We start from the raw sequence: 23,977 nt of genomic DNA on the forward strand, positions 1-23,977 counted from the left end.
GGTGATTAGAATTGGAAGCGTCCCGTTTCTAAGCTTGCCATCTCTACTATTCACTATTCCTCGACGCACGGCACGGCGGCGCTGTGATCGAAATTTCTCAAACCATACAACGTATACTATACTCGTGTAGAAGAATTCATGTCAATGTTGTTAAATGTTGAGATAATTAATCGCTTGTCGAATATATTTTACTGAAATGACTTCACAATGGTTATGGTATGGTAGAGCGAGAATTGTAATAATGTGTGTACAAGAACTTGGATGAACTGGACTGAAAATTAACTTTTTACTACACAGGATGTATGCAAAAGTTGGCCGTTGCAATTTAAGAGTACTCATAAAACGATCTCTCTCTACAGCTACCCGAACCGAGACTGGCAACGAATTGATATTACTTGATCGCAAATATTCGATCGATAAATGGACAAATATTACCGAGAATATAATTTCCAAAGTGGGGAGAAACTTGCACGTTACTCCTCATCATCCACTGTCTCACATCCGCCAACGAATCGTCAATTATTTTTACATGCAGTTCCACAATCGTATCGGAAGTCCTATATTCAGCGTTTACGATAATATTTCTCCTATCGTCAGCGTAGATCAAAATTTTGATTCTCTTCTGGTACCGAAAGATCATCCGAGTAGACAAAGGAGCGAGTGTTATTATATAAACCATGATACTTTACTAAGGTCCCATTGTACCGCTCATCAGAAAGACTTCATTTCGATGGGATTGAACAATTTTCTCGTAATAGGAGATGTCTACCGTAGGGATGAGATAGACAACAGGCACTATCCTATTTTTCATCAAGTAGATGCCGTCAGACTATGCACAGCAGACGAACTGTTTCAAAATGTAAACAATTCACACGACTTGAAATTGTTCGAACACAGAGGCGTCGAGACGAATGAGAAACAAGCTTGCCACAGTTTGGAAGCTACAAAGATGATGGAGCACGAGTTGAAAAATGCTTTAACGGGCTTGGCAGAGACGCTCTTCGGATCGGGTGAGTCGCGATGGGAAGAATGATCGTTTCGATACGATCAGCGAAATTTGAACTGTTTGGTTTTGGTTCAGAGCTCAAGTGCAGATGGGTAGAACAATATTTTCCCTTTACTCATCCATCGTGGGAGTTGGAAGTTTATCATCAGGACGAGTGGCTCGAAGTGTTGGGATGCGGTATCATGCGGCAGCAGATCCTACAGAATTCAGGCGCGGGTGAACGCATTGGATGGGCATTTGGATTAGGTTTAGAAAGATTAGCCATGCATCTGTACGATATTCCGAACATCAGATTATTCTGGAGCAACGACTCTGGCTTCTTGAATCAGTTCAAAGTCGAAGATATCAACGCAACGATCAAATATAAGGTAACGTCCGGACGATGACAAGATGCGCGTAGGGAGTGCGAATGTAAGCATTGAAATTGATCTTTCGCAGCCGATCAGCATTTATCCTCAATGTAAGAACGACATTAGCTTTTGGTTACCCGAGGACAGAAGTTACTCGTCGAACGATTTCTACGATCTGGTGAGAGAAATAGGCGGTGACAGAGTGGAGCAAGTCATCTTTAAGGACGAATTCGTGCATCCAGAGAGCAAAAGGGTGTCTCACTGCTACAGTATAATATACAGGCACATGGAACGCACGTTATCCAAACGAGAAGTCAACAACGTCCACAAATTGATAGGCAAGACTGCCCAGGAGCAATTAAATGTTACGGTTAGAGCATGATAGGAATAAAGATCGATTAAAAGATGGACTCTGGCATATACACGACGTATACCTATGACAACATCCAATGACGCAAAGACCGTGGAATAGAAACTTGGATACATTCATTTTCCTCCTGATTAACACGTTAAATGCCACGCCAATTTTACAGGGATTGTCCGTGGCGCCACGATGAATTTTCTATTATGCGATATATATATAATGTTGAAATATTATCTGCATAGATAAGTTACAGTGTATAACAATGTTTGACATATTAATTGCGACGGGATCACCGGTGACCCCCATGGCGTTGGAGAGCGATTTCGCGAAGTATTGTCATTTGTTTAAATTATATATATTTCTATCAATCTGGACACACCGGTCACCGGTGGCCCCCATGGTGTCACTGCCAAGTTGAGTGCCGGTCACCGGTGACCCCCGTGGCATTCAACGTGTTAAGTAATTAAAAACGTGTCGTGTCGATCGAAATAATATTTAATTAAAAATAACTGTACGCTCTATAATATGATACATCTTATCAACAGTCTATAATACGTGACTAACACATGTACATAATTTAACAGTTACGTCTACGTCTACGATCATTCTTTTTCTTCGATAATTTTTCAAATACGCACACGATGTATTCTGTAAAAATGGATTTTATAACATCTTGTGTCCGCGTAATGATTAAACTATATCACGATTATTCGGAATAACAAAATTCTGTTCGAAGTATAAAAGAGAATCTATCGAAGTAAATTAGCGCAGCGAAGAGAAAAATGTCAGCATTCGATTTATAAAAATGATTTATTAGACAAGTTTGTTGAAAAACTGCCAAGCAACGTATCATACTCGTGATTCGTCGATGATTCACTCGCCTTACGCACGTGATAAATATGAAAATACTGCTGGGCACGTTCGGATAATATATATAATAATATAGTTTAATACGAACGAGGCGAATAAAATGCAATAAATCACGCGAACATATTTTATGGACGATACCATAACGATGTCTCGCTTCTTAAATAAATAAAAACGCCTATCTCGACCGATTTCCGTTTGATCGTAGGAATTTCGTGTCACCCTGTCGGTTTAAGCGATCAGAAGCAAGCTTGCTTAAAACGATGTATATGAAAACAACGATAACAGTAAACGCGAAAAAACTGCACGAAGTCAATTGGAACGTCGTACGGAACGTTCGTGAGATTAGATCCAGTTCTTTCGTTCGTTCTTAATGGTAAATCAGAAATGTTTAGTATGGTACGCCGGTATGGAGAAAGAAAATTAGTAGTTTGTAGTTTTGTTTTTTGTTATCGATGTAGTCGGTGAAACATCGGGGAGACCATTTATTACAGACGAGATCCGAATAAAAAATTGCGGATCTCTTCATTAATATTTCACCGTTCAGAGTTTTTTCGAGTTTTGTATATCACAAAATTAGTTTTACGTACCGTGATCGATGTATAAGAAACGGAAGGTTTAAGATAATTTCGTGTAACTAGGAGGAGAAAACTTTTTCCGTAAGAATTTCAAGATGTACAACGGCATGCAAGAAATCAAAGTTATCAGCAGTACTTTCCATAAAAAGTCGGTGGTCTTGATGAACTCGGCGTCTGGAAAGAAGAAAACATTTGAGCATGAAGAATATTATTAGAATTCGTCCGCGACGTTACACGTACGTACCGAAGTAGTCTTTGAGAACGACCAAGGATAATAAGTAGAGCGCCAACGAAAATATTTCCGCGAGTATCATGATGTGATGCCACGTTCTAATCGTCAGAGCCACCATTATTAATTCCGTTAATACGAGTGCCGTGAAACTAATGGCCACTATGTGAATGAACTCGTCCTCGAACATTATAAGAGCGCCGTACATTATAACTCCGCCTGAACAATTAAACGGTTCGTCGTTACACGAATCGATGGTATTAACAATGACGACGACCACCACTTACCTTGATATATGCTTATTAAGATCCACATGAAGAACGTTTTATAGGACAACGACCGTCCTTTACTGAGTTCTTTATAAAGTTCTGGATAAGTAAGCGCGATCTTCCCTGACACGTCCTTGTCCAATACCAAGGAGAACACGGGAAACATGGTATATATCGTGCCGTAACTAAAATCACGAAACTTGATTACTGGACTATTCGTTTTGTGTCGTATTTACGAGCCGTTCGAATCGATCGTTCGACCGTACGTACCCGACCATTAAAAATCCCTGATACAAGGACACAGAGGATAAATAGAAGACAGCGGAGAAGACAGCTTGCATGGTAGAAATGATCAAACCTCGATGAATGACGAACTGACTCAAGGCGGCGGATCTCTTGTAACTTCGACGGCCGTGAACCAGCAACAAGTTGGTCAAGTGACTGAATTGAGAAATGGAGAAGTCCGCGGCCAACGATGCTTGTCGTCCCTCCAGACCCTCGAGGCCTATGCCTAAAGTGAGAACGATCCATTTATTTCACGTCATCGATCGGAAGATCACGGATTTATAATCGCAAGAAATAAGTTACCAGCGTCCGCTGCTTGTATCATCGATACGTCGTTGCCACCATCGCCGACAGCTGCGGTTCTTTTGCCGGTGTGTCTTTGAATGAGACTGACGACTTCGGCCTTTTGGGTGGGCGAGCATCGGCAACAGACTACGGCCGGCGAACCGCAGGCCAGTTCCAAGAACTCCTGTTCGTAGTATTGTAGACACACTTCCAAGGAATCACCGCTGATGACTAAGGCACAGTCTTGCTTCTTACGAAACGTGTTTAATTCCAAGTGCGCGTCCGTGCGCGTTACCACCGACTTGAAAACGTGAAGGCCTTGCGCTCGGGAAACTAGACACGAGGATTTCGCTATACACGTTGCCGTTTCCAATTTGTCACCGGTCAGCATCCAGATCTTGATACCGGCGTTCCTCAGCAGTTCCAACGTGTGTCTCACCCTGTCTTGCAGCCTGTCCTCGACTCCGGTCACGCACAATAATTCCATTTCCCTTTCTAAACTCTCGAGAACAGCGGTGACTCTCGACGCGCGATCGCTCACGCTCATCCGCGCCGCATTGTATCTAGCTTCGAAATCGAGATACTGCTCCTCCGTCAAGTTCTTCTTCGCCATCACCAAAGTCCTCAGACCTTCCCGAGCCATGTTACCGCATTCCTCCTCCAGCCAGTCGTTGTACTGTACTATCCCGGACATCACTAAGTCGGCGCCTTTCAAATAGAACACTATCTCGGAACTCGATTCCTCTTTTACTATTATTCCCATACGCTTGGTCTCGGACTTGAAGGGAAATATTTGCAATATCGTGTAGTTCAAGATCTTCCCATTGGGAGCTTTCAGCTGCATGAAATTCAGATCGCGCTTTACCAACGCCAGCCCCATTTCCTCTGTCCACTTGACCAGTGCCACTTCATCCGGACTGGACGCTTGGTAATTACGCTTTTGATCCGGCAGGTAGTAATGCTGATCCGCTTCCGTTTGACTCTGAATAGAACCCGAATCTCCCGTCTCTCCAGTTTGCACGCTCATCGTGTCGAGATTCGTCGACTTAGACACCTCGTCGTAAACCGGCGTCACGTTGTGACACAACGCCAACGCATGTACAGCGTCGTATATCCTCGTGCTCTCGGACCTTCTTACTTTACCACTGTGCGCCGATGCCGACGGTCTCATCGGCGAGCCCTCGGTATTCGTCGAGTAACAGGTTTTCAATACGGCCATGACTTCGTCGAATGTTTCCTGACCGTAAGAGATCATACCCAGATGCAATTTCTTGAAGACCATTTTATTCTGCGTCAAAGTCCCGGTCTTGTCGCTCAACAAATATGAAATACGACCGAGTTCCTCAGGTATCGTTGTAGTTCTCACAACGGTCCCAGCTATTTCTTTATCCCTTTGTATGCACCATGCGTAAAAAGCTTTACCCATGTCCAAATTTACCCGCAGACTGATCGGTATTATGTAGGAGAACAGCAAGACGAAGCGAAACATGTAACGGTACCAAGGCCCGTTGAACCCTTTCAAAGACATCATCACCAACGCTAATCCGATCACGGCGCAGAACAACACCTACGAAATTGATTACGCGTCTCGTTTATCAAATTGAATCTTCACTTCAGAGCGAAAGCAATTATACGACACCTTCGTCAACTGATTTATCTCTTGATCCAAAAGGCCGACTTTCGACCTCGGCGCCGAATGATTCATCAGTGATCTGGTTTCCTGGCCGGTGTATACCACGACACCGAGTGCCGAGCCGGATGCGATAGCCGTGTTTGCCCATAGAGTATTGTCCACTCCCAAGCTCTCCTCGCTGCTGTATCCGTCGTACTGCGAGACAACGATAACATCCAACTGACTCTTCGATCAGGCTTAAAGAGAAAGAAGTGGCGCTAAAGCGAAAGAAATTTACCCTCGTAAACGTTCCGATGAAGCTGTGAATATCTTTTTGCGGTTTCTCCACGTACAAGCTCGCTTTTATATCGAAAAGTTGAGCGTTAGTCTCCAACTTCTGAGTAGCTGGTACGGCCAGTCTCAATTTCCAATCCGTTTCTCCGTCCAATTGGTCGGTCCTCACGAAGCAAGCACCGGTCTTCTCCGTGGTTCTCAAAAGGACCAAATCTGCCGGCACCCTCTGACCTTTTTCCACGATCACCTTCGGGAAGACACGAACGTCGGAAACACACTACATACGAGTACACCCTTTCAGCATGACCAGGATCGTATTTTCAATATCTTACCAGGTCGCCCACGCGCAACTTGGAACTCGACACCATCTCCGGAGTGTCCAGTCCCTTTACCAATCTACAGTACTTTTGTGCGTTCACTTCCTTGTCTCTTTTGTATCTTCTAAAATCATCTATAGCTTCCCGGCAAATCGTAACGGTTAACACGAAGCACAACGGCCCCCAGTACGTGTACAAATATCCTATTCGTATGTCTGGTATAAATTGGGATATCGCCATGAGCAAGAAGTACAGATTTAAGAAGAACTTAAATTGTTGAAAGAGAACCTGAGGGATGAAACGACGACTTTAGTCTGTGTTACTCATAGACAGTTGATCACGGCTCTTACCAAAGGTAAAAACGTGACGACGTTGTACTTTTGATTTCTAATGACATTGGTTGGAAATTTTTCGTGCATCGGTTGACCGATGTGAATGACCCTCGCTCTTAATTCGCGTTGTCTGCAGCACCTCCTCCACATCCACGTACAACATCTGAAGGGACAATATTGAGGATGTACATGAATATACACGAATGAAATTTATCATTGTCGTCGCGTTCTGCATCGTAATTTTCGTATCTATCAGCGATCGTGGGGTATCGAACCGATGAAAATCCTGATCGTACTTCGGACGCGAGTAAAACGCGGTCATGGATCGAAACGAATATATTTCATACGGAGATCTTACGCACGGATTGCACCTGACGAGGAACGCGTTCATCACAGGCTTCATGTCCGCGGAATCAAGTTGGAAATTAACAACGCTGACAACGACGGTTGTGTATCGTGATACTATGGGAACTATGGAAAGTGCGTAAAACGTCATGTACGTCACCTTGACCAAGAGTTGTCGTTCCGTGGTTTAGATATTAGCGGAATATCTTCTTTCGACAGCCTTATAACATTGCTCTGCGTCTCCATTTCGATCGTTTCTCTTACGAACCATAAGCATTTAAACTAAAGTTATTATTCGCGTTTTGACACTAGGAAACACTGTTGAAAATATTTCCTAGTCGAAGTTTGTTACTCCGGAGACACAGTCACGTCACGGCAATGACATCATAATAATGATAATAATAACCCGGGAGTCACGGAGCAAGCGGTTACGAGACGCGAAACGCCGTGCATCTACAATATTTATTTCACACATCTCATCACATCGTTTTTATAATTCATAATATTTTATTATTATTATTATCATCATCGAAGTCCATAAAAATAACGATTTACAATTTCATCGCGTCGTCTATGATTTATTCAGTTTGTATGAGGTTATATACTTATATACAACAGTTGAAGTTGAACAGCGAGCCGATGATCGGAAAGAGAACTTACCCACAAAAACAATTCCTAAGGAACATGGAGCAGTCGTTTATTCGTCGCCTTCGCAACGTTAACAGTCGTATACTATCTTCGGAAGGTTGCAGAAGATAGTCGGTCTCCTCGTCCATTTCAAAATCCCGCTCTTCCGAGCTTAAACGCAGTGGCATCTCTTCCAATCTCATACTCTTGGTGGAATTCATTCGACAAATTTTCTTTCTGCAGTTTTGTCACGAACACGGCTTTACTATTATTAAACAATATTATCGTTATCGCTACGCCATTAGGTATTAGTCAGCCGTTAGCTAATTATCTTACGCAGCGTTCATTGTTTACGTTTACAATTCGCAGCTACGTACGCGACCACAGACACGCACCGTAACGTATGTATACGTATGTAGGCACGTATACGTACAAAACGTTCGTGTGCATACGCTGCGTCACTGCACATACACACATATGTATTTACTATTGTGACAGGCACAGTTCAGCTGTTCCGGTGACGAAACATATACAGTTACAGATATGATTCTAACGTTATTCGCGACGGTCGCACGATATCGATATCAACTGATCATCGTTAGCGTCAATGCGCGTGTAGACAGAGACACGCGTACATCGTACACACATACGTACGTGTCCTTCTATTTTCTGTTTCGTCGGTCATCAAGTGGTGCCGGAATTTCCGATCAACATTCGCCTCCTACGATCTCTCAATGACCATACTAGCGAAGTGACACATCTTAAGGAATGATTCAATGATAATGTTCGTTTACGAAATTCGTGTAACCGTGCAACCCATGACCCATTCCTGTGCACATGCACACTTTCCTATCTACGAACGTACGCGTACGCATACCGCGAGACGATAAAACTCGGACCGACCGAAAAAAATGGTAGTTATCGTCGAACCTTCGAGTCATCTCGTTTTATGACGAGGATCCAATCAAAGCTGACAGAGGAGATTCCAGGGATGTTTCAACTAATCGTAAATCGACTACGCGCGTAACGTGTATCAACAGCATGTATTTAATCGCGATCGCGATACCCACACCCCGGGTGCCCCGAGCCGCCGACTGGCGCTAGTTGGCTGGCTGGCATTGGCATTCCTATGAGCGCGGCCATGTCATCCAGTATCCGACGATCACGTGGTTCCGCTATTCTCAAGGCACATGCGTGACGGTAAATTTCGTCGAACTTCGAACCGGGAACAAACATCTTCTTATCTCGAGGCGAACAAATTTTTCTCTTCATTTTGATTCTGTTTTTCATATTCGCCCACCCGACTACGTACCCGTTCTCTTTCCGTATTAACAACGACGACTTTCAGCGTTCGCCGCATGATTCCAACACGTCTTTGCTTTAGATTCAGCATCTCTGCGCTCCACAGGTTTTAGATGAGCTGCATTTACCTGCGGGTAATTAGATCTCAGACAGATGCGTTCGACGACAAGTAACAACGGCACATTTCCACGCGAAACGAGAACCTTACTATTTGTCTAAAGTGCTCGTACGTAGGTACATTCTGTTCCATTGCTCTAAGTTTAGCGTCGTTCCGTAATTTGTACAGTTCGTCAGCCTTGACAGTCTCTTCGAGTTCTGACTCTAAACTTTTATAATTTATAGCCATTCGTAATTTACTCATGTCCGCGGTATATTTCCCGAAACGTTTCGTCAATTCACCAGATTGTTCGCGAGTCGCGATTACAGTAAGAATAAATGACAATAGTCTTGTTATCACGGTTTCCATAGTTTCCTACGGTTGCCGCAGATACGGTCGGACGTTTCGTCAATATCTAAGTCCAAACTACAGATACGACACAATACTGACACCAACAGTGGGTGGTCGGTCGACTACACATATACAGATACACGGGGACTATCGCAAACGATGTAATTATAAAATTACAGTTTCGTGAGCTTCGGACGTTATCGACTTTTCTTTCGCTGCTTTCATCTGCCTATTTTTGCACAATCTGTCGTGAGTTCTTTTCATTTCTAAAATTTCCTTCATCTCTTCTTTATCCTCTTCCTATAAATACACGTTACGTATCAGCAGCAGTGGCAACAGCAGCATCGGAATACATACTATTATAAACATTTATTTATTTTTTTTACCGATTGACTCAGGCGAAGTACCAACGCTCTTCGACCATCTGACATCGGCTGCGAATAGTCCATTAATTTCTTCAACCTTTCCTGTGGACTTACACCTCTTTCTACCACCAAGACGATACGCGCCCACTGAAAATCAAACGATCGGAAGACAGGATTCGACGAGGGATAAAGTAACGAGCCGAATAAGTAGCGAAAAGAGAATGTAACGTACTTGTCGTTGCCATTCGTTTCTTGTTTCCGCTATTTTCTGATACGTATTTCCCATCATGGCGATCAACATGTTTACAAGTAAAATCGCAACAATCGCCATGTATACCACGAACATAAACTGTGAAGAATCAACACAAAGTGAATAATTAACACTGGGCGGACGAAAATCTCCCCATCAAAGGATCATCACCTTTCCTTCCATTTCGTGTTCCGTCCTCTCGAAAGCGCCGTAGTAATCGCCAAAGTTCGTCATGCTCATTAGAAACATCGCCATTATACTTTCTACCGGCGATGGCATCGGATTGCTCACCGAATCGTCGACCCCCTCCGGTGTGTTAGGATTATCAAAAGATAAAAATATAATGTAGTACGCTGGAAGCATAAGAGATCGATGGGGCTCTTAATTTGAACGCCCGTTGGACGAAAAGCAGTTGCTCATCGTACGAGTTGGTAAATATAAGATTGGGACGATGCCAGCGATGTTTCCATTACGTTTCACGGTGGAAGACTCTCCAGCAGAGGCTCTAATGAAATCTGTGTCAATGTCGCCTGCTGTGTGGCAAACCGGGCAGACGATTAAGTCATAAGGCAAGCTCGTATCATCTGTCCGCGCGCTATCGTTCTAGCCAAGTGTAATAAGTATATGTGTACACGCGTACTTTGGCTAACGACTACGAAGAAAAAAAAAGAGGCGTCATCGACGTACTCACTCGCCATTCGCGCATTTTTATTTAATCGACCGACTCGCTCGATCCGTCCGATCGCAGCTTTTATTTTTATCCGTGATCCGCCACGTCCCGAAGCGTGCCGTGATGCGTCTATTATCGTATGCCAAAAGTTTCAGGTCAAGGGAGAACAGCGATCGTGACAGAATCAAAGATCTCCCCGACGACGTGTAGCCACTGACAAGTCGTTCCCCCTGCTCCCGTAAACGACAGACCGCCAACACCGCCCCCGCCCCGTCTCTGAGACCAGACAAATATCTTTTTAGTTACCTTGAGAGAATCCCATCACAAATACCAAGTAGATGGAAACGAAACGCAGCAGATCGCCCATGATCATTCTATAGATCATCACAACGAACGGACCGACGGTCTTGAAGCCCCTACAGAAGAATAAAAAGTACGGTGCCGTAGTTAACATTACGACCACCGCTAACATGTCTTCCACTTCATCGGCGCAGTTCAATCTCAAGAATGGAAAAGTCTGTAGGATGCAACAGGAGAATAGAAACATTACTCGCGACGGTGCAGTCATCTGAAAGCGTGGTCATCGTAATTACTTCCGTTATACTCTGTCTGCGGATGCGGCAATCCGTCGATCAAAAATCCTCGATGTAACGCGATCGCGCGAGACTCACTAGATTTTCAACGAACATGTTCAAGCCTAGGAATCTGGCTTCTCTGAGCGCCGCGACGATGTAAAGAGCAGCTGCGACTTCCATTACGATCTCGGCGGTCAGTCGAATCTTCGTTGAGAACGTGGTCAGCTGCATCAGCCTGCACTCTTCGGTGAGGTCGTTCCACCTAATTTCAACGACAAACGAGCCGGTAAAAAAAATACAGTTTGGCCAGCTATCATCGGAGAGTCGGACGGATCGTCGCCCAACCGCGACGTACCAGTCGTGCTCGTTATTGTCACGAGGTAACGGCGATGATGTGTTCACGACATCGAGGAATCTCGTCGTGGAATTCACGTAAGCGAGGGATTCGTTGATCATGATCTTGAAATAGTTCATCGATCGTTGCTCGTCGCCTCTGTCCTCGTAGGGTTCGACCGTACGAGAATGTAGAGACGATTCGTAAGAGTAGTCGAAGACATAGTTTTCACTCGCAAGAATGTTGTTCAGCGTCGAGGTTAGATCGGTGACGATGTTGAATCTCAGCTCGTCGAAATGCGCCGCGGTCACGTTCAGAGGTTTGAAATTTGTAGCAAAAGCGGTCGTAACGAGTCTGTCGAGTAGAGAGAACAGACTCGAATTTCGAACAGGTTTCCCTCGATCCGGATTCGGAGACCCGGTGTCGTTCTTCTTTTCGGTGACGGTAGCCGCTGGGCCGGGTCGGAGGGTAAAGCTGATCAACGACAACAGAAAGTAAAACCAAAAGAGGAAAAATTGGCGATAAAAACGGGATTTGACGAAAGTGTTCCACTTCGCGTTCAAAAGGTCGACCAAGATGCCGTCCATCAGCTCCAAGTGTTCGTCCTTTTCCTGTACGTGTACGCATAGAATGCAAATGTATTAATGAAAAGCATATCCCCAACAGCACTCGATATTGCAACAACGTATCTTCAATATTGTCACATTGCAATTGCCGTACAATGTATTGAGTGTTGGCGATTACATGCCACGTACATTGTAAGTACCACGTGTTCAGTGAGAGGTGAGAAATGAAAACGATCAATTGAGACTCACGCCGAATACTACGAGGTTCAAAGCGGAATTGTGACTAATGCTTCCTGTAGAGGCGTCGATGGTATCGACTTGCGACAGAGGATAAGCTGCGCACGTTATGCTTCCGATCTGCCAATATATCTCCCTTTCAATGTTCAATATATGGAAGAACATTTCGATCCTTGCCAATTTCGCGGCCAGCGTGAGAGGCGTCAGATGCTGAAGGTTCCTAATGGCCAACGAGGCGCCCATTTCGTAAGCCGTGTCGAACGCAGCCTTGCTCAAAATAAACCGTTCGTTTCGTTTTGACCGAAACTCGCGCAGGATCCACCGCGAACGACCTACTTACCAATTTCTCGTAAATGACCAACATGTGTAACACGGTGTTTCCGTTCGTGTCCTGTTTGTCCGGATCAGCTCCTCTGGCCAGTATGAGTCTGTAGCACTCCTCCTGTCCCAGACACGCGGCGAAACTCAAAGGATACTCGCCCCAGTAAACGTATCTGCGTACGTACAACGAATTCCGGATTAGGAAAGTGGGCCAAGCAGCAGAGAAAAATATTCGTGACTTTTTGACAATCGTCCTATTGCGAATGTGCCATCACGCGAAGAACAGTCCGTAGTTTAATTGTGTTACGTTTCGAGTCGTAAGTAGCCGTTCCGTACCCGCTGTAATTCGTCTCCGCAGTCACGGAGACCCATTCGTGGTCGAGGCTGTCCGACCTCGAGGCCTTTTGATCCTCGGGGCACATAAAATTTCCAAAGCATCTTTCGTGCACGTCCGAGCCGCTATCCAAAAGGAATTTCACCAGAGCCGGATCCTCGTTCACTATAGCGATGTGCAATGCGCTCTCTCCTGTACATCGGAATCTCCTCTTTTTAACGATTCTTACTCTAGGCACGAGTCGAGAGAATGAGTCGCGAACTGATATCCGATATTAACCGTAATATTCGTCGCTGATGTACACGTCGTTTATGAGCTTCGGATAAAAGCGTAACAAACGTTTAGCCAGATCGATGTGAATAGCGGTCGCATGCAGCATACACAGATGTAGAATCGTTTCTCCGACTGCTCCTCTCTCGCTCAAGCTCCAGCAAACTAATCTGTACTTGCTCTTATCTGCGGTCAGACGGATCTATCTAAGCATACGTACAATCGTTTTTTCCTACTTCTCACCCACTTCTTCATCGTACTCGCTACCTATTTTAGTTTCATCCACTTCGTCTTTGCCCATGTCCTTGTCTATGTCGTAGTCGGCCGGATTCTCCATGGCTCTCAACGGCGGAAGCTGTCGTACGCAATGGAACACACGAGTGAATAATGCAATTTGAAGAAGATAGCCGAGTCAAGTTAAACTGCTATCATATACTATACGAAGGATGCGAAGGTGGTAGCGAAAAGTCGGTAGACAAACGATTCCATGATACCATTTTATGCTTCGGGCGGTCCTTGTTTCGTAGCAAGACTAATTTCTCGATCGGTATCCATTTCCCTTTACCCTTGTTGTACAAATACGGTTCCACTTTCGTTCTGAGGGCATGATCCAATTCCGCGTACTGCTTGGTCTGCGTGGCTCTCTTCATCATGTCGACCAACAGGCCGCCTCCTGTTCGAAGTCAATGTAGTTTCAGGCAGTGCACGACGTCGTCGAGTCTCTCAGGCTCGACTTACCTTTCAGATCGACCAATTTGTAAAGTAAAATGGAGGATGCATCCGTTTGCTTCTTCACTCCGCTCGCTACGTTGCTCTCTGTGTTCCCCATCTTCTATTCTATTCGGTTCTACTTCGACGAATATTACGTCCGTCGACGATGACGTTTCAGAGGCTGATCTTCCCCCAGCGTTCGTTACTATGGAACTATATAACTCTGTTTTGTTACATTCCCATATCGATCGCGCACCCCGGCTGCAACGTAGACGAGGTAGATAGTGTACGAAAACAGTTTTACGCATCATATTTAGGTCTGGCAAAAAGCTTCGTCCATCCATTCTACCTCCGACCAAGTTGGAAAATAGAAAAAATAAAGGACGATATCACAGGCCCCGGAGGGATTCGAACCCTCGATCTCCTGTTTACTAGACAGGCGCTTTAACCAACTAAGCCACGGTGCCGAGTGACAGATAAAGTTTCAATGCACGTTCGTGTATACATAACAAATAATAATTGAACTTCTCGACTAGATTCGACAGAATTCGAACTGGACGCCGGAAGATCGTTCGAGAGATCATTGTCTCGATGTATCTCAATAAATTCAATCGACGACACCGTACGTTGTGTATGTTTGATCGCGAGAAATTTGCCTCTGGTGAACGGTCGGTCCACCAGCACTGGCTCGTTGGTCTAGGGGTATGATTCTCGCTTAGGGTGCGAGAGGTCCCGGGTTCAAATCCCGGACGAGCCCTTCTTTTTTCTTGTTTTACAAATGACTCGTTCGTCCCGAGTGACATCCGTTTCCGCAGAGAATGGTGAGTACCGCTGCCCTCTCTCCTTCTCATCTTTCCAACATCATCCGCTTCCGAGAAAGTATCGATCGAACTTGCAAAACTATAATAAATCGCTTACGATCGCGTTCGGTGGATTAAAAGGCGAGAAGAGCATATAGGAAGGCGATCTGTAATACCCGTTAAAGCCGCGTGTGCCTCTCTCCTGCGCCCGCGCGCGCTTCTAATCTGAGTCCTTTGCATATCCGAGTAATGACGAATCGCGGGGAGAAAAAGTCGCGATAATTGGCCGAGAGGAAACAGAATCGCGATCATGTCGTGGGGACGCAAATGACATACTCAGCGTTCACCTATCGTGCTCCGTTCGCAGGTCAGTTAGACTCGCGCTTTCGAGCCACCAACACCGAACCCCCTTCTTTCTAATCGTATTGGCCGTAAACGCGCCACGTTCAAAGCCGAAAATTCATCTTCTTATATCCGTTCCTCTGTAATAAGGGTGGATAGCGCAACCGCGATTCTCTTCGTTCTTCTTAAACCCGCGCCTCTGTCCGTAAAATAATCCTGTGAGGCAGATGCCACGGGATATTCAGCGAGGAAGTTGACAAGCGTTCTGGATTTTGTCATCGGAAAACCTGACACGAGGGATAGGTAAGTGAGTCACGTTTTATCGAGTGGTTTTTTAAGTCGAAATTTCGAAAGACGAGCAGAACGATATTAGTTTTCGAACCGGTGACTCGTTTGGTAAGCTACAGGGCATAGGCTGCCGCGCCGCCGTGCCGCGTCAATGTGAAAATGACGTTTTCCGAATCTCCCCCCGGCCGAACAACTCGTAAGGGAGCTTCGGAAGTCACAACGCAGAGGAGTAGATCGGAATTTGGGCCAGTGGTACATGCGATACGCGTTAATATGACGTTCGCTTTATTTTTAGCGCAAACAATTTGAAAGATCGCGTATAAGCATCGGCGCGCCTAACGATAAACACAGATTAAAAGGAGACGAGGAAAAAAGTGATGATCGGCCGAGGCGTGGTGAGGCGAGACGACCGGGAATATCTGATATCAAAAATATATACAGGGTGCCTCAGCCGATTTTTACATGTTGATAACTTCGGTATTGTAGCGAAAAATGTTTCATAAAAAACTTATATGGTATCGAATGGGACATATTCTGGTGTTATTAGTTTATCCGCAGGTAGACACGTCGAGGATATATGAAGGTCAACTTTGTTTTTTTAAACAGCATGAGGTACTTTTTTGAGCATCAAGCGATGCAGCTAGACATTCTTTATAAAAAAAAGTACTGACCTACGTATGTCGAAAAGCTAATCGTTTAGGAGATATTTCAATTTAAGCTCCCTATAAAACACTTTTCGCTATATGCCAGAGTACCGAAGTTATCGAGATGTAAAAATCGGCTGAGACACCCTGTATATGATGCCAGTAACCTCCTTCTTCAACCTCTTTCCACCGATCGAGTTATTTTTAAAATAGCCATTCGTTCGTAATTATACGTATCTATACACGTACACTCATCGCACGTAAGTATGGAGAGCGGCGCTTATTTATGCGATCTTTCAAATTTCGACTCCTCTCTCTTTCTCTCTAGCGATGACGTCCGCGTTGTTTCGGTATGATGCGATCGAAGATCGAAGGGGAAAAATCATCGGGAATGAATGCTCCTGGACTGCGGAGGCGCAGTCGGTAGTCGCTATGCGTAATCGTCTGTAACGGTGGATCGCGCGACAGACGTTCGTTCGCTATACCATAGATCAGCATTATCTTTTATCGCTGTCAACATCTGGAAGCGACCGTGCGACGCTGCGCCACAGTTTGAATCGGGCCGCGAGCACGCTTGATCGATTCTCCGTACTTTAGCAGCGAATCGTTCGCCGAAGCGCATCTGTCGAATCATCGTCTGATAAAAGGTTGCATACCTTCCCATCGACTATGAACATGCGGTACCATTCATCGAATAACAGAGCGGTTTAACGTGACGCAAATCGCTGATGATTCAAAATCCGCCGGTAAACCGGAACGCGGGACACTTCAGCGAAACCGTGTAGGCGCGCGGTACGTGCGCGGAACAGGATCGTTCTTCATTCTCCATAGACCGTCTTTATTCTCCAGTAGATAGCCATCGCGTTCCGACCTCCGCCAGTGGTTCTGACGAAACGAAGAAACGGGTCAAGATCGCGGAGCTTATCGCGCTGAAACCGCGTTCCGTGTTTCTACCTATCTATCGTTCATATCATTGAATACGCGTATCGGTTCGAAAAACCCTTTCGGTCCTCTGGATCAGTTCCTGTGCAAAACCTTTCCATCGTGAACTGGGCGCGGCAATTGAATTGATTACAGCAAGCTAAAAAAAAAAGAGGTAAAAGAAATAAAAACGAGAATCGTAACTCATTCGATGAGGTGTAGATGGTCGGTCGCAGGGACGAAAGGGTTGACGTGACAGCGAAGTGACTCGCGGTTCGTCGAGCTCAAATAAACCAGAGACACGCGTTCCAGTCTAGTAGATTTCATCACTATTATAATACGTTCGGTGAGCAGTTATTTAACCATATCGTACCTCGTTCCGCGAAACGTAACGTCCCGGTCCTCGGAACTCGTTACTCGTTGCATAATTATGCACGCGACGTTTGATAATAGATGATGAAGCGCGCGAAGTTGGCATCGTGGTCGTCTTCGCTCGCTGCCAGCTGGTGCGAACAGAGGGTAAAAGTACGCGAACGAACGACGGTCGGTGTAGAACGATTCGAACTGCTTTTCAGGTGCGACGATGCACTCTTGGGGAAGATTAGCGTACGGGATTTTGCTGCTAGTAGCCGCGGCGAACAGCATGCCCGATTTCTCTGGTTTACCACCCGGCCCGTACTGTGCCGGTAGATATCCGCCGGGCGAATGTTGTCCGGGTCGTCGGGACGAGTGCAGTGCACCGATCGTCAACACGATCTGTTACTGCGACGACTTCTGCGACCGATTCAGAGAGGAAGATTGTTGCCCGGATTTCTATAGCCATTGCAAAGGGATCGAGGCAAACGTCACCTTACCACCGCCTCCGCCGCCGGCCGAAATCAGAAGTACATAAGTATCTATTATAAATGTTTGTGTCTCATTCGTTACGCGTACGACTCAGAGATTCATACCAAATTCCAGGTTGTTACTTCCAACGGAAATATTACAACGCCAGCCAAACGTTCAAGATCAACTGCAATATATGGTAGCACATTCCGTTCTTCTTCTATCTCGTTTCGTTTCTCTCTCTCTCTCTCTCTCTCTCTCTCTTGTTTCTGTCTCTTTCTTCTATTCTGTCTTCGTGTAACGACTTAACGCGACGCGAGCCTGTCTAAATCTTCCGCAGTAAATGTTCCACGGTGGGTAGAACAGCCGAGGTGCTCTGCGAACAGAACCGATGCCTTCAGGAGCCAGATCTGATAAACGAGATCAATTCGAACAGTTGGTCCTCTTCGCTCGGCCCTTTGGGATGGAGGGCACGAAATTACTCGGAGTTCTGGGGTCGAACGCTAAAGGAGGGAGTGCAACTTCGATTGGGTACCTTGAATCCGTCGCGATCGGTAAGTCTACGGATTAAGCGGTAAGCGGACTAAGCGGCCGCGTGGGGGCCTCGAGATCTTTACCGCTTAGGGCCCCCGCTGGTCTTAAAATCTGCCGCTGTACTTGCGATCACCGGACACCGAAGAGCTACTCCGCTCGCTCTCGCTCGGTTTTCGTTACCATCCGTCTCTTTCGTACCGTCTCCCAGGTTTACAAGATGAACTCCGTGCGACGTATTTATGATCCGGCGACATTGCCTCGAGAATTCGACGCTAGGACCAGATGGCCTCGAGAGATCTCGGGCGTAGAGGATCAGGGCTGGTGCGGCGCATCCTGGGCGATCTCCACAGCTCGCGTCGCTTCCGACAGGTTTGCCGTGATGAGTATGGGCGCCGAAAGCGTTCTTCTCAGCGCGCAACATCTGCTTTCCTGTAACAACAGAGGGCAACAAGGGTGTAGCGGCGGCTACTTGGACCGCGCCTGGATGTATCTGAGACGATTCGGGTAATCGCTGCGTCTGTCCTTACGTGACGCTCGTCTGCGTCGTTCCGCGAAACTTGATTAGATCCTGTTCGTTCGACTGTCGACAGGCTGGTTGAAGAGAACTGCTATCCGTGGAGGGGTATGGACGAGCAGTGCAAGTTACGAAAGAGAACGAACTTGAAGATCGCTGGATGCGTTCCTGCCTCGGCGAATCCACTTCGAACGGAATTGTACAAAGTCGGGCCAGCTTATCGACTAGGTAACGAAACGGACATCATGCAAGAGATTCTGACGTCCGGGCCTGTTCAAGGTACGCGTCTCCACACCGGATGCTTCCCGCCGGTCTCACCCGCGGCCAATGCAAATCCGCGAGCTTCGAACTAAGGTCGACGATCGTTTCAGCTACCATGAGGGTCTATCAAGATTTCTTCTCGTACGAGTCCGGAGTGTACAAACACTCGGCGACCGCCGAGCTTTACGAAACCGGCTATCACTCGGTCAGGATCATTGGATGGGGAGAGGATGAGCAGCCTCGTTTCAATCGCGTCTCGCCATTGAAGTATTGGGTAAGTTCTCTTTTTGTCCGTTCATCTTTGATTAAAACGGTCGAACATAGACGAGCGAATTCTCATGGCTTTTAGCTGGTCGTGAATTCCTGGGGTCGGGAATGGGGCGAGGATGGCCTCTTCCGAATCGAAAGAGGCACCAACGAATGCGAGATCGAATCGTTCGTACTCGGAGTATGGGCGAAAACCGTCTGACAACGATCCGTTCGATAGGACAAGGAGCCCGTATCGCCAACAACGATATTCGACAGGACGTCTCGTGCCTCCGCTCATCTTATCGTTAGATACATTGTCAGCGTTGCATTTATATTTCCACCTCCATTCTACAGTCAATTTTCATAGGTCGATCGGCATTCGTATAGCTTCGCATACGCGTTATCTTAATTTTTATTTAACAATTGCGATCGGAACAACATTTAGAATACGCGTACAACGTTCTTCTACGTGTACGTATATGTGCGTGTATGCATGTATATAACGTGTACACGTAGAAATTCGTGGATCTACTCCAGGAAATAAAGTGACAGAACTGAGAACAGCACTGAACGTGCTCTTCGAACGTGCAACGTCGTGTAGATATGTTTTTACGTGAAATATAGTATGTCTGTCCGCATCTATCGTTTCGTCTTTCCTCCACCTGCACCTCATTCGTATCAAACTACCACGCTACGTCGACTAGTTCTGCAGTGAGGGCTGTACACCTCCAGCTTCTCTCTCGGCGTGTTCATAGCAGAGTAATCGATGGGGAATGGAACGTTGTTCCCTCGAGCGATGCAGGAGTCTGTCATGCAGAGGAAATGTTCTCCAGGCCCGTACGGGCCCCGGCCGAACAAGAAGTTCGCGAACACGAATCGATACTGTCTCCAACCGAGTGGATGGTCCCCGTTCTGTCAAAAATATAATTATTCTTCCCTCGAGTCACCACGCGCTTTCTCTCCCCTCTTCTTCTCCCGCTCTTTGTGCAGTCACAATGATATACGTACTATTGTGTAGAGAGCATGCTATTTACCGATGTCAAAGAGTTATAGGCGATATCTAGGCACTCGGAGATCTTCTTGGAGTCTATGCCGACGACCGATCCGTAGAACGATCCGAGTTCTTTTCTCGAAATTATTCCGTTCGCGGAGTTGTTGATGGCGAGGAACAACGTTTCAGGCAATATTTTCAACCAGAAGGGAATGTCGTTGTAAGTCGCTCCTCCTGGCGGTGCCACGATGCAGGCCCACCACCGCATCCATTCCTCTAAACTGATCCTTTCTCGACCCTTGTCGCATTTATTTCCATGAAGAATCAAATCCGCCAAACCCTGCTCGGCTTCCATCAAACGAAGATACTCGGGACCGTTCCAAGACCAGTCCGCGAATCTCCTCAAGCGCTTTCAAGAGTCAACATCGAAACGAACGCGATTAGTGCCTATCGGTCGATGCAAATTATGTATACGCGCTGAGGAGACTAATCTAATGTACTAATACGACTGATAGTATCTCCTTGATGCGCTACTACGCGATACAAGATGAATCGATGAGGATCGTTGTCCTTGCTGAAAAAGTAGCCACTATGTTCGGTAATTCTAAATAACAATACGCTTGACAAGGAGCAACTGAAATTCGTTATATATAAAACGCGGGTTCCGCCGACACGAAAGAATAATTAATCATTTTATACATCTTCTTATTCTTATTCTCAACGATTCATCCTATCATCATCTGTACACATGTGTGTATGTTTGTACGTATACCTGAATTCCCGAGAGTTTATGAGCGGGCACAGTTCAGTTTTTGATCGTTCTGCACATCTCAATGCTTTACTGTGTATACCAGGCATGGCCAAAGGTGTCGCGCAAGCGACACGACCTTCAGCGGGAGCCTAGGTGGGGATGCATTAAGTAGTGTGAGCGTATTATGGTCCGCTGTGTTACTGTGACTATGGCACGAGGTGGGGAAAGCTATTGAAGTAGGGAGAAATGAGTTGCCCATGCCTGGTGTATACTGAACCGTGTGGAGAGGGTTCGTTGCGACCCCCGCCACGAAGCTGCGCGAAACGCTCCTAGACTCTCGGGAACAGATTAGGTATATGAACACATACCTCAAACGATTTTGGGGTTGCACGTGACGCCATCTAACGGCGACGAACCCGCTTGGCTCCAATATCTGCGGCAATATTGGCTGATATTGGCTTAGAAGGAAGCGGTTCACTTCTAATAATTAGAAGAAGAAAATCGTTTGACGTATGCATATGTGTAGTGCAAGTACATATAAGTATATAATACGGATATACCTCCGAAAACATTCTAAAATCTTTCCGATCGATGAAACCATCTTTATCGTGGTCCAAAATAGTGAAAAAGTGCGAGAACTTGTCGCGTTGAACGGCCGACAAATCTTCCAGTTTTCCTCCCTGATCAAGTTCTACAGCGACTAAATTTTCATCGCTCGGATATCGACTCACCCACGTAGCTGTTTCATCAGGGATACAAAGAAAAAAGAAAGCAGAAAGAAAGAGAAGAAAACGAAAACGGAAAATGAAAAACGTTCAATTAATAAAATATTCGTTGATCGTTTCGTTATTATAGTATAGTTCTTACGTATAGTTACAGTTATACTATCGTCTATCTCGCCGCGAAAATAAACGCGTGAAAGCTTACTCCAAACGTGTACGCTCCAGCCAGGATGTTCCAGTTCCTTATCCGCGGCGGTAACTGGAACGTTTACGATATCGTCTACGTTGCTCGAAACTGTTCGCCATCTCTTCAACAAGTCTTTAGTTTTGTCGCGCGTACGATCGCAGGCTTGCCGCCAATTGACGATAAATTTGCGCGGCACTTTTAACGCGTTGTCCTCCAACCCAAGATCCTGGCTACCGGCAGAGCTTCTACTCCTCTCGGTCGCGGTGGCCGTGTCGATTTCCGTTGTTGCTGCACCGACACCGACGCTTCCTTCCGAACCTGTCGCTTCCTGTATGGAAGGATAATAAATCGGATCCTTTATGCTGTCCGAACGGCTCTCCATCACGAACTACCATATACGTCTCCGTCCTAACTTACATACTCATCGTTAACTATTCCCGTTGCCTCTCTCCTGAAATAATCAATTGCTCGACAAGAGGTCACCGGGTCGCTCGATAATCCGGCAAACACGCGAACCGCATCTGACACGGTTTCTCTCAATTCCGATTTATCCTAAATTGTAGCGCCGAGGCGGCCTACCGCACTGGAGTAAACACATTTCAGACAAAAATTAGAGCTAGATATAATCGCAATCGCAGCACACGGTGTACCAGTGCAGACGAATCATCCAGTAATCAGGCACGCGGTATTCGAAACTGCAATGCTTGAGCGAGCATAAGAACGTTTCGTAACGTACATAACTCGTTAACGAAATGCGTTTTAAACCAAACAAGTTATAGTTATATGTAACTGTATACATATGCAGGGTGTCCCAGAAAAGTGTTAGAGCCGAAGAGAGGTTATTCTGTAAGTGTTTCCAAACAACAGTTTCTTTTACCAAAATGCAAAGTGAGCCATGGTTTTTAAATTATTAACGAAAAACACTGACCAATGAGAGCACGTGCAGGGCCTGCGCAAAGCTACGGCTGCGCGTCACAATCCGAGCGGACCTCTCTGTGGCGAATGTCGGTACGACAGATATCGTCGTTGTCGGCGTAGCCGAGCGTCGCCAGCGCTCTGTCAGATTTTCATGTACATGGAAGCAGGCATCGTATAATTTTTCCCTCGGCCGGAAAGTGGGGACGACGCGACCATGGTGGGGTTTGGTACTTGATGGGGATATGCTAGGAATGGTCAGCGAAGGCGCATGAGGGGAATAGTAGTGGGGCTCGAAATACGGGCGAAAAAGAGGGGAAGCGAGCCGTGAGGGAAAAAATATGCGCACCCTGTATGGAAGTCTACGGCTCGAATTTATAGTCGATTCTCGCACTTGGCACTCAGCACTCAAGTGCGTCCAACCGTTCCGCGTTCAATGTACACATTTATGTTATGTTCAGATTGTAAAAGTTTTATACTTCATGTTTGGAAAAGAAGTGAAAGAAGCGGAAAAGGAGAAAAATTATTGCCTAGCTATTCCGCTACTCTCACTTCTTTTTAAACATAACAATGTGTACATTGGTGGGACGCACTTGAGTGCTGAGTGTCAAGTGCGAGAAGCGACTATAAATTCGAGCCTAATTCTGGACATAAGGCATTAGATGTGAAAACACAGGTGCGTTTATAAAAGTTGTAAAGCGAATAAAGAAAGACTTGCGGAGTTGTTAGGGAGTAATAAAGTATTTATATATTTATATGTTTCATAAATAATAAAACAGAGATAAAAAGAAAAAGGAAATTTGGAGTCTAAATCCCTACATCTCTAGTAACAGCATCGCCGCTTTCACGCGCGCGGTTCCAAATTTCTTCCGAAGTTGCTCCGTTGCTTC

The 23,977-nt window shown here is 45.8% G+C and overlaps 6 protein-coding genes and 2 non-coding genes across 17 annotated transcripts; 3 read left to right on the forward strand and 5 right to left on the reverse strand.

The window, feature by feature from the left end:
- The first annotated feature begins 29 nt into the window (after positions 1-29).
- Positions 30-1,766, forward strand: PheRS-m (Phenylalanyl-tRNA synthetase, mitochondrial). Its single transcript, XM_018038133.2, has 4 exons — positions 30-216; positions 298-1,010; positions 1,082-1,374; positions 1,445-1,766. Exons 1-4 carry the CDS (start codon positions 197-199, stop codon positions 1,736-1,738), a joined length of 1,320 nt encoding a protein of 439 aa, XP_017893622.1. The 5' UTR covers positions 30-196; the 3' UTR covers positions 1,739-1,766.
- Positions 1,767-2,199: 433 nt separating this feature from the next.
- Positions 2,200-8,976, reverse strand: LOC108633115 (putative phospholipid-transporting ATPase IIB). 4 transcript variants are annotated; one of them, XM_018038113.2, is made up of 11 exons: positions 8,691-8,976; positions 7,794-8,025; positions 6,807-6,951; positions 6,472-6,744; positions 6,144-6,386; positions 5,873-6,061; positions 4,252-5,800; positions 3,934-4,174; positions 3,682-3,848; positions 3,410-3,613; positions 2,200-3,339 (listed from the first exon to the last, which is right to left on the reverse strand). In XM_018038113.2, the coding sequence occupies exons 2-11, from the start codon at positions 7,979-7,981 to the stop codon at positions 3,206-3,208; spliced, it is 3,333 nt and encodes a 1,110-aa protein (XP_017893602.1). In that variant the 5' UTR covers positions 7,982-8,025; positions 8,691-8,976; the 3' UTR covers positions 2,200-3,205. The 4 variants fall into 4 exon arrangements, with proteins under 4 accessions (XP_017893602.1, XP_026666846.1, XP_017893603.1 ...); XM_026811045.1 differs by having other exon boundaries at positions 8,415-8,976; XM_018038114.2 differs by lacking the exons at positions 7,794-8,025; positions 8,691-8,976 and adding an exon at positions 7,294-7,528.
- A 60-nt stretch (positions 8,977-9,036) lies between these two features.
- Positions 9,037-9,667, reverse strand: LOC108633105 (coiled-coil domain-containing protein 103). The gene is made up of 2 exons (XM_018038091.2): positions 9,271-9,667; positions 9,037-9,190 (listed from the first exon to the last, which is right to left on the reverse strand). The coding sequence occupies exons 1-2, from the start codon at positions 9,526-9,528 to the stop codon at positions 9,089-9,091; spliced, it is 360 nt and encodes a 119-aa protein (XP_017893580.2). The 5' UTR covers positions 9,529-9,667; the 3' UTR covers positions 9,037-9,088.
- nan (transient receptor potential cation channel subfamily V member nanchung) lies at positions 9,655-14,665 on the reverse strand. 2 transcript variants are annotated; one of them, XM_018038111.2, is made up of 14 exons: positions 14,171-14,261; positions 13,927-14,105; positions 13,700-13,787; positions 13,442-13,618; positions 13,165-13,354; positions 12,848-13,001; positions 12,520-12,774; positions 11,726-12,315; positions 11,467-11,632; positions 11,102-11,363; positions 10,297-10,478; positions 10,108-10,224; positions 9,897-10,022; positions 9,655-9,810 (listed from the first exon to the last, which is right to left on the reverse strand). In XM_018038111.2, exons 1-14 carry the CDS (start codon positions 14,259-14,261, stop codon positions 9,676-9,678), a joined length of 2,712 nt encoding a protein of 903 aa, XP_017893600.1. In that variant the 3' UTR covers positions 9,655-9,675. The 2 variants fall into 2 exon arrangements, with proteins under 2 accessions (XP_017893600.1, XP_026666851.1); XM_026811050.1 differs by having other exon boundaries at positions 11,467-12,315; positions 14,171-14,665.
- On the forward strand, positions 11,705-20,159 carry LOC108633132 (Secreted Wg-interacting molecule). 6 transcript variants are annotated; one of them, XM_026811063.1, is made up of 9 exons: positions 14,682-14,964; positions 15,436-15,588; positions 17,714-18,022; positions 18,099-18,162; positions 18,304-18,517; positions 18,706-19,001; positions 19,088-19,290; positions 19,383-19,546; positions 19,622-20,159. In XM_026811063.1, exons 3-9 carry the CDS (start codon positions 17,722-17,724, stop codon positions 19,739-19,741), a joined length of 1,362 nt encoding a protein of 453 aa, XP_026666864.1. In that variant the 5' UTR covers positions 14,682-14,964; positions 15,436-15,588; positions 17,714-17,721; the 3' UTR covers positions 19,742-20,159. The 6 variants fall into 6 exon arrangements, with proteins under 6 accessions (XP_026666863.1, XP_026666864.1, XP_017893645.1 ...); XM_026811062.1 differs by lacking the exons at positions 14,682-14,964; positions 15,436-15,588 and adding an exon at positions 11,705-11,802; XM_018038156.2 differs by lacking the exon at positions 14,682-14,964 and having other exon boundaries at positions 15,283-15,588.
- On the reverse strand, positions 14,537-14,610 carry TRNAT-AGU (transfer RNA threonine (anticodon AGU)). The gene has a single exon. It is a non-coding gene; the product is annotated as a tRNA-Thr (tRNA).
- On the forward strand, positions 14,829-14,900 carry TRNAP-AGG (transfer RNA proline (anticodon AGG)). The gene has a single exon. It is a non-coding gene; the product is annotated as a tRNA-Pro (tRNA).
- On the reverse strand, positions 19,916-22,583 carry LOC108633133 (uncharacterized). Its single transcript, XM_018038158.2, has 4 exons — positions 22,191-22,583; positions 21,824-22,002; positions 20,556-20,921; positions 19,916-20,433 (listed from the first exon to the last, which is right to left on the reverse strand). Exons 1-4 carry the CDS (start codon positions 22,552-22,554, stop codon positions 20,200-20,202), a joined length of 1,143 nt encoding a protein of 380 aa, XP_017893647.1. The 5' UTR covers positions 22,555-22,583; the 3' UTR covers positions 19,916-20,199.
- Between the last annotated feature and the right edge of the window lie 1,394 nt (positions 22,584-23,977).

This window comes from Ceratina calcarata, unplaced genomic scaffold (assembly GCF_001652005.2).
Source record: "Ceratina calcarata isolate Rehan_Ccalc_2016 unplaced genomic scaffold, ASM165200v1 scaffold185, whole genome shotgun sequence".
NCBI classification, from domain to species: domain Eukaryota; kingdom Metazoa; phylum Arthropoda; class Insecta; order Hymenoptera; family Apidae; genus Ceratina; species Ceratina calcarata.